The sequence below is a fragment of the Buteo buteo genome, chromosome 5 (assembly GCF_964188355.1).
Source record: "Buteo buteo chromosome 5, bButBut1.hap1.1, whole genome shotgun sequence".
Classification (NCBI taxonomy): Eukaryota; Metazoa; Chordata; class Aves; order Accipitriformes; family Accipitridae; genus Buteo; species Buteo buteo.
The window spans coordinates 17,714,935-17,724,463 of NC_134175.1; the positions used below are offsets into that span (position 1 = coordinate 17,714,935).

The 9,529-nt window shown below is 35.9% G+C and overlaps 1 protein-coding gene across 1 annotated transcript in view; it reads left to right on the forward strand.

The window, feature by feature from the left end:
• Positions 1 to 5,050, forward strand: part of FAM171B (family with sequence similarity 171 member B) — a 36,510-nt gene extending 31,460 nt beyond the window's left edge. Inside the window, exon 8 of the mRNA XM_075027961.1 lies at positions 132 to 5,050. Coding sequence (XP_074884062.1) covers positions 132 to 1,467 — 1,336 coding nt within the window. The 3' untranslated portion in view covers positions 1,468 to 5,050. The remainder of the gene's footprint in view (positions 1 to 131) is intronic.
• Positions 5,051 to 9,529: the final 4,479 nt, after the last annotated feature.

The following is a 9,529-nucleotide window of genomic DNA, read 5'->3' on the forward strand; positions in this document are numbered from 1 at the left end:
ATAGAACTTCATTTTAAGTTTGTGATGTCACATTACACTGCAACTTCCTAACAAAAATCTAGTCTTCAGCTCTTCAACAGTCTATTATTTCCTAGTATGCTCTACAGTCACCTTGCATCTCTTTTGCATAGGGATAAATGTGGTCGGACGCAAAAGAAGGAAAAAAATTCAACTAGACTGGAGGTCATAAAAAAAGACCAGACAACGTCAACAACTCACATAAATCACGTCAATGCTGTCAAAGGGTCTTTACAGTTGGAGGATAAGTCACAGTTATATACACCGAAGATTTCTTCATACAGCCCTCAAAGAAGGATGTCCATAGACACAGAAGAGGGAAAATCACGAGACAATTTTAAAATCTACACAGAGGATGCTTCTTATCAGTCATCATGTCAGACTGGTCAGTCAAGAAATTCAGCCAATTCATTGGAGCCTAATGCTGGAGTTAGGCATTTACAGCCGCCGAAACATAGTAACACTACTGTTTCCCAGGCTCCTAGGGACATTCAAGACCAAAACAGGTACCTTTCACTGAAAGAGGAGATGTATGGGCTTTCCCATATCCCAGAACATCTAATGCATCTTTACAATCAACCTATTGCTATTCTTCAAACCTCTGACCTTTTCCACTCCCCAGAACAATTGCATCCTGCAAAATCAGCAACTTTGCCAAGAAAAGGGCAGTTAGTATATAGCCCCATGATGGAACCCATGAATCGTGACAGTTACATGCAAACATTACCAAAAATGCCAGTGCACTCTCATCCACAGCCTTCTGTCTGCAGAGATGAAAACAGTACATTAGATAGCGAAGAGGGCTTACCTTCTCAAACATCAAACTGGGGCCGGTACACTAATAGCTTACTGGAGTCTGTCTCTGTTCCTGGGACATTGAATGAAGCAGTCGTAATGACTCCATTTTCATCTGAACTTCAAGGTATTTCAGAACAAACATTATTGGAACTCTCTAAAGGAAAACCATCTCCGCACCCTCGAGCATGGTTTGTATCCCTGGATGGAAAGCCGATCGCTCAAGTGAGGCATTCTTTCATAGATCTGAAAAAGGGCAGAAAAACAGAGAGTAATGATACCAGTCTGGACTCTGGTGTGGACATGAATGAGCATCATCCTAGTAGGAAACTGGAGAGAGAGAAAACTTTCATAAAAACTATGCCGCATTCTAAGATCCTTTACTTGGAAGATCTGGATCTAAGTAGCAGTGAAAGTGGGACCACTGTTTGCACTCCAGAGGACCAGGCTGTGAGGCATATTTTGGATGGAGGGAATGGGCCAGTCGTAGAACAGCATGATGAAGAAGGTCTAAGAAGAAAAACTGTATCAGGAAGTCACGAATCTGGTATCCCTTCTGCTAAAAAAAGGGATAGACCATCTATCATGAGAAGAGATAGCAAAACCAGTATCTGGAAGAAAAGAGAGGAGAGGCCACTTATTCCTATAAATTAAAACACAATGTGCTTTGTCTTGTTGCTCTCCCTGCTGGTTATTGATCTCTTGGCTACTTCTGTAATTCTGCAGTGTTGGGTTTACAAGGGAAAGGTTGTTTTCTAGTATCAAGAAAAGTTAAATTTTTTTTAATATACAGATTTGAGTTACTAAACTTCAACCAGGCAATTGATACTCAATGTGAATTGAAAACAGGGAAATGCTACTATTACAATTTTCCAGTTCCTAGTTTTACTGGCAGTGTAGGGAAGGCCCACATTTTAATTAGCCTGTCATTCTTGGACACACCTCTGGGAATGCGCGGTTAGAAATGTAGGCACATGTTTCAGTTTTTTTGTACTTGTTGCTAATGCATTGGTAGACTAGTTTAAAGCCATTCCTCAGCCTTGTTCCTAATCATTGTGACCATCTGTACAGTATTTTATACGTGAACTTTTCTAGGGATCTGTTACTACTTCTTCGTATAATGTAAAATGTTTCATCAGTTAGTCCCATGACACCAGCAGATGAGCTCTGTTGGATTTATCAGCAGAGCTCTATAGTATTACTGCCCTCCCTTTATGCCCATCCATGTGCAAAAGTTTGCCATTCCATATAGCAGTGGCAGAAGGGGAAAGTGTACAAGCTCTGTGGCCGCTGCAGTTCATGGTCCCTGCTGTCTTAAGATGTTGCCCATTTGCTTTGTTTTAATCTGCTTTATTACGAACTGTGGATGTTGAAGACTGACATCTGTGATGAAGTGTCCGCATCCAGCAGAAAAGGACTGGTTCTGGTAGCATTCGAAGCTGCTGCTGCTACTGATCCCAGTGTCTTGTTTTGGCTTCGTTGTCAGTTAGTCTTCTCTTCTGCATGTTGTTGGGCCAGTTGTGCTCCACAACATAGTCTTGAATCTCTGCATATTTATTAAGTTTGGCCCAGTGTGCAAGTTTAGACAAATTATGCCTTTGAAAGAGTTTCCTTCAGCAGGAAAGTTGGGTACTGTTGCTTTTCATTTTATGTTTTAAAAAATGGAAGATCATCAGAGGTTTATGTGCCTACATTTTGCCAGCCTGAGCTGCTTTTGTTTAGGTTGTGCATCGCAGAGGGGTTAAACAGGCTTTAAAAGTTGGGGGGTTTTACGAGCATGAGAGAGCAGATTGCAAAATTTGGTCTATAATGCAATATAAATACTACTTATGACTCATCTTAGAGTTAAATTTACCAAAAGTCATGAATGCATGAAATGTAACTAAGATATGTATAGAGGAAGGAAAAGGCCATCAGAATATTCTTTATTTTTAATGTTCATCTTGTCAAAGTGATCGTTTCAACTTTGGCTAACAGAAAAGTAGATACATCCCTTAATGTGCTTCATATAGCATATAGAATGTCTTTCTGTGGCTTTGAAGCTGTTTCTCTGATGAAATAAGTTCCAGCATTTTGGCTTTGGCAGTTTGATTATAAATCATCCTAAAAAAGCTTTATAAATATTTCCCTTAGAGCTTGGTTAAGGTTCTGTACCAAGACCCAAACATACAATGCCTATATTGGAATTGTGGGGTGAGGTGCATTTGGTTGTCTGCCCTGTAGTACACTCAAGATTTGGGAAATATCCTATGCAGCTGGGCTTCTGGGAATATTTACTCAGGAAACATTACTGTGAAGTATGTCTGTTATGTGGGGATTGTCAGTTGTCTGGTCCTGTTTCTAGAAGAATACGCAAGGTAACCAGAATGGTACAAGCAATACATCAATCCAACTTCTGGTGTGCAGTTGCTTCATGAACAAAGTATGATGTTCTTGTTGAGTTCACAAGTATGAAAGTGCAAAATAAGTTGGAGATAGGTGTGCAAATAAGTCTATAATTAAATTGGACAAAACAATCTGGTTTAATTATACGATTCATTTACTTCAGAGGTGAAGATGGCTTGTCATATTAGCATGCTTTTGGTACTCTTTTTAGGTAACTGTAATTCAATTTTCCTATACTGAATACATTTTCATAATATTTTTTTCCCCTATGTGCAGTTCCACTGGATTTTGTATATGGCTAACTCTGTAGCCCCAAATACTGACATTTTCATCCTTTGCTTTCTTATATATGTTAGTAGGAATCAATTTATATATTTTGTGTAGATGTACATTTCTTCTGAAAGCTGCTTTGACTTCTGAGGTTTAATATTGCCCTGCTCTTAAGTTGCATCAGTTCTGATGGCTCCCTTTTCAAAAAGAGAATATTATGTATTCTGTTGAACATAACACAAAATCTGACAAGCTAATGGTTTTGAGGTGTTAATATTAAATTGATATGTCTCCACTGGAAATTTTGTTCACCTACAGTAACTTAAATATATTGCAGATTTTTTCAATGCATTTTTTCATTGTATATACCAAAAAGACCTAATTCCTCAAACTTTACCTGTATTGTTAAAAAATACAAACTACTATAAATGGCTTTATTCATGTGAGTTCAAAGGAACTAAGTTTTGCACTCCAGTGTTCTTGTTCTGCATCAGACTAGGTATCTGGTCACCAAAGAAGGATTAGAAATGTTGAAAAGATCAGTTATAACTTTGGGACTTCAAAGTAACAGTGCCTAAAAATGTGCTTAGGTAGTACAGATTCTCATCTGCTCTGCTAGCTGATCAAGAGCAAAGAGAGGAGTTTGGTTCTGTACCATCATTCTAAAGGCGCTTTTGGCTATCTGGATTAGTCACAATTTTACCCTGCATGTATGCTAGTGCAAAATGGCCCCGTTAAAGGCTGTGCATCAATGATGCATTTCAGCTTTTAGCCAACAAAGCAAGTCAGAGTGGAACAGATCTTCTTGCAGGAGTTTCTTGCTGCTAGGCTTCTTAGTAGTAGGAAGAAAGATAGAACAAAGTTTTCTGAAAAATAGGCATCTCATCATATATAGGATTGGTATCTCTACTAAATAGTAGCTCCTCCCTTGTTTAATGAGGGTGTGGACTTTTTGTGGAGTATTTAAATTCTTTTCTGGAGTGCACATGCTGCAATTCTGGTAATACCATTTTCAAGGCTGTCTTCAGCTGTTGCTTCTATCCATGCTAGTCAAGCCACAGCTATCTTTGCTTGCTTTGTAGATCCCATACACCAACTTTTCTGCATGTAACTTGCTAGCGTTTATCACAAATGTCTTATGCTGCTGGTTACACTTGAAAAGGCTTTTCTAAAGTCAAGTTTTATATTAAAAATAAATACAGAACTTGTTTTCTGTGTCAGAATATGAGAAAACTATTCTGTAGAAAGCAATTATTGTTGCAGTTGTATCTGCAAAGATAAATGCTACATGAAAACAGCTGATGCCCGTAAGCACACAATGACAGGGAATTCTTCCTTGGCCCTATCATAAGCATTAAATCTTGGATTTTAAAAACTCTCTGTAACTCTAAAATTATTAGAATTATACATCATATTTATATTCAGTACTTACAGAATATATTATTGGAGTCTTCATGTTGCAGCTGTATGTTGGAATTTATGCATTGGAAACCTGTATTACCTATTAGTGACTAGAATTCTTTTTGGTTTTAGATCATTAAAAAAAGGAGTTTGACTACAATGAGTTCTAAAAATTTTAATTCCAGAGATAACCGTACATGATGTGTAACATATGTGGAAAAGACAAAATGTTATCATGAAACTTGTCTTTGTGGTCAAACTAATGCTTTTCTATATTTATATATATGATTTCCACACACAAATTTATAGGAATCACTGAATTTATTTTTTAAGATTTTCCTCTGTTGGCTTAGTGTTGCAGCACTAACAGAGCGCTAAAATGCTAGTGCTAACATTAGATCTATGCAAGAAGCAGCAAGGATTTGTGGCACACTGCTCTTCTAAAGGCCAGGGAAACATTCAGAGGTTTTCACTTATTCGCATCTGGAGGTTGATTACCTTGAGAATAAGAAGTGGGACATGCCTGAAGTACCTTTATAGGAAGCCCCCCTCTAAGAAGAGGGAATGAGTGGGGAAAATTGGAAAGGATATAGCTTCTTTGTGATGCTTGTTTCCAAACTGGTAAGTATTTGTGCTTCGGTGGAATCGATTCTTTCTGAAGAACACAAATGTTTGCAAGAATTATTTCTCAGTTTTTCACAAGATGCTTCTTGAGCTGTCAGCTTCTGCAAAAAGCCACATAGATATAAGTAGAGTTTAAAGTGAAGGGTATTAGGTAGATACAGAACACTCAGCACCAAATTTTGTCATATACTTAGGGTGAAAGGTGGTTAATAAACTTCAGGACAGTTTCCCCACCATGGTTGCAATACGTGATGTTGGTATTCTTCTTGCAGAAGGGTATACAGTTCCAGGTCTTACATACTTTTGATAAGGTGGTTAATGGAGTCAGCCAAGGCTTGTTTCTGCAGATTAATTCATGTGGCTTATGTCAGTGCTTTGATGTATCATAAATATAAGGGAAGTGATCAGGCTAAATAGAATGCAGCTGTGTTTACATTAATCTGGCTGTGTTACCTAGAATAAGCTAATTGACAGTAACTTTCAGATTGTCACCAAATACCACAAATTATAGAAATCTTTTTTAAAAGGGGGGGGAATCACTTAAAAATTCCTTTTGATTAACAGGAAAAATCTTGATAGAACTGTCAGAAAAATAAAAAAACTCTTGTATCTTACAAACCTGAAACCAAAACTCATTTGATGTTTAGGGACATTATTTACCAATGTAGAGCTAGAGATGATGCACAAAAAGTAATGCAGGATGTAGGAATGTTTAGTTGTCTGCTTTGTTTTTATGCAGTAATTTGTACCAAAGAGGATGAAATGAATAGGCACCAGTCTAAACTCTACTTGTTAGTTAAAAAGTGAAACAGGTTAACAATATTACTAATCTAACACTGTGCAAATTAAAAGGCAGTACACTACATCCATTGTCTAGTACTGCATATTAGGAAAATCTGAAGAAAAATTAGCCTGCTGAAGTGCCTTTCTCTTTCATCAGACTTATTTTATCAGTGGGACACCTGACTATCTGAAAAGCACATTATGGGTTTTTTTCTGTTAGCCAAAAAAACCTCAATTCATACTTACAATTATGTAGGTTTTATAATATTTTAAAAGGCAGATCTAGTGGTTTTTTTGTTGGGATACTGACTCCTGCATGTTTATGATGATGGTAATTGCTGTAAACCCTGGGGTTTTGTATTTTATGTTTGAAAAGAAATTTTAAAAATATATCTTTAGCAATCTGAACAGTAGTATCTTTTAAAAATGCACATGTGGGATCTGATTCAACTTCATAAGTCAAGAGTAAGCATCTTGAAGTCACCGGTTTTACAGGTATGAAACTGGGATTTTAACTTCAAAAATTAAATTAATATATGTTTATATATGAAAACTATTATAATGATAAAAATCCTTTTTTCAGCTGCTAACCTTCCTTGCCAGTAGAAGCAGAAAGGGTGTGGAGATAGGTACTTAATTCTTACTTCCTAGAACCAATTTTTATCTCCATTTTGAGCCTAACTGCATTGTTTATATAACCCAAGCTTCTGCTTTTTTTTTTTAATTTAGTGGAATTATGCAAAACACAGTACTATACTGACAGAGTTAAAAGTGAGCATTCTATTATAGTAGTTTGCACTTATTTGTGCCACACTGCTAACAGTAGGCAGCTACATTTGTGTTAAAGAATTTATATGAAAGGTGGTTTAAATTACTTTAATTTGAGCTTCTTTTTCTTTGAAAAGCAGTATTCAGTGTGTTCTGATTACCAAAAAAAAAATGGCTTCAGATTTTTTTTTAGACTGGCAGGGGAAAACTGTGTCACTTCTAGTATTAGCACTCAGCTTGAAAATTATTTTACCAAATTATTTTTTTTCAGTCAGTTTAAGACTTACTGAACATTCCTATATTCCCCCTCCTCAAAATGTACTGGTACTTTATTCCCCAGTTAACCGATTCAGTTCCTTTGAAGCACTTGTTGCACTTCAGTCCATGTTAGAACAGTAATTTTACATCTTATTGTGTAGAATGACACTTTTTAGTGCTCATTAGAGCATGGAGTTCATAAAAAGCCTGGCTCTGAGATGCTGAAAGGTAGGTGAACTGACTGTGCTCACCACCTTGCACGTTGGAGCCTTACATTCAACAAACACTTCATTACCTTGGCAATCATTTTCAAAAACACTCTAGTGTAGATATTGTTTATGTAAAACATTCTTGATATTCAGCATCCTGGTTTTAAGTATTTCTACCTTTTTATATGTTGTCAGAGGTGTCTTTTCATCTCTGTATTTACTACAGTATCAGTGTATCTGTTGCTGAAAATGTAACTAAGATTTGTAAAATGTTATAGCTTATGCAATATAATAAAAGTTTTAAAAAGACATCAGTGCCTTAACTTTTATTTGAATGTCTTCAAAGTCATAAGTTTTTTAGGAACATACCTCTCTCACTTAACACTTTTTTGCTAAATATCACTAAAAAAATGTGTATTTCTGTCATCATCATAATTCTAATGACAATGTTATCCTTAAGTTTACCAATTCTAATTCAGTCACATTCTCTGTTCTATTTCTACTGAAGCAAGACTTCTATATCTGCCTGAAACCTGATTCCTGTTTCTTGGTTAGTGCAGCTAAGATTATTCCTTGTGTAAACTGATGTTGTTGCAATTGAAAGGGGTACCCAGAGAAGAATATTATTTCAGGTTTTGTTCTTATGTCTAATATCTCTCTTCTGCATTCTTTCATTTAGAGATTTTCTGTGGCTCCAAGAACAAATAAAAGATTATTTCTGTATGTCTGCACAGTGCATAAGACAGAGGCATCGATTCCAGCTATGAATAAGCTCAAAATACTTAAGTCCAGGTAGAAGAACAAGACAATATTGTGACATAGAAGAGCTTAAGCTAAACTTCAGGATATAATGTCCTATTCTTAATTGTATTTAACACTAGTATTTCTCAAGCCTTTTTCTTTTCTAAGCTTTACAAAAGCCACATTTCGGTATTTTCACCATTGTTCAGAAACCCTGCAAGACTGCAGGCAAGCACATTGCAAAGGTTTTCCTACCATGGGGGGCACTTGCATGTGTTCTATGATCACTCCTTTAATGCTCTGAGAAGCTACAGTCTTCCAGTAAACTACTGCTTTTCTTCTTACTCTCACAGAATAACTTTTTTGTTTTCAACTTTGCTAGGAAGTAATTTTTTTTTTAACCATTGCAAATCCATTAGATACTTTAAAATAGATGGAGTGAACTTTCTCTTTACAAGAAGCTAAAGAAATCAGAGGAATTTTATTTCCAATAAAAGAACAGTATTTTCTGTCATATTTCACTTCTATGTAAAAATCAGATATCTGGGTCATCAGCTGATCTGTCAAAATTGACTGAAGTTCAGCTTGGTTCTATGTCATCAGGAAATACAAAATCCAAACTATACAGATTACTCATTTAAATAAAGTATGTGTGAGTAGATGATAGTGTTTTATTTATTCTAAATAAGTTAGACATGCTATCACGTTTTGATTTCTATTAAAACATAAGGAAAGGTAAGTGGAAAGTCAAGTCGCAAATCTGGCTAAGATCCAACAAAATATTCCCATTTTTCTTAGATTCTCAGAATAAAACTTAAAAAATGGTAGGTTCTTATTGCACCTCTCTTGGTTCTATTTAATCAACAGCTGGCAACTGGGTTGAAAGAAAGGTATTTCTCATGCCATCCGGCTTTATATTTACATTTATTGCAGGTATTGAGGTTTAAATCTTCATTACCTTATTGGAAATCTAGACCTTAAATAAAACTAAAATTACTAAAATTTAAATTTATTTGTTATATTACCATTTAGAAAATACTTCTTAGACTCAGGAATTCTTTGGCTTGGCCATCTGTACATGATTGAAAATGGCTAAGTGGGTGGTTCCTGTATACTACTTGGAGGCTTAGCTCCTCTTTTGAGCATTAACTATCAGGAAACCATAGCAGATCTTACAGAATATACCTGATACTATAAATAGGTTTCTTCCATCTTGCTTTTACTGTTGCACATTTGAAAATAGCACATTTTATATCATTTCTTTCAGCAATAATGTT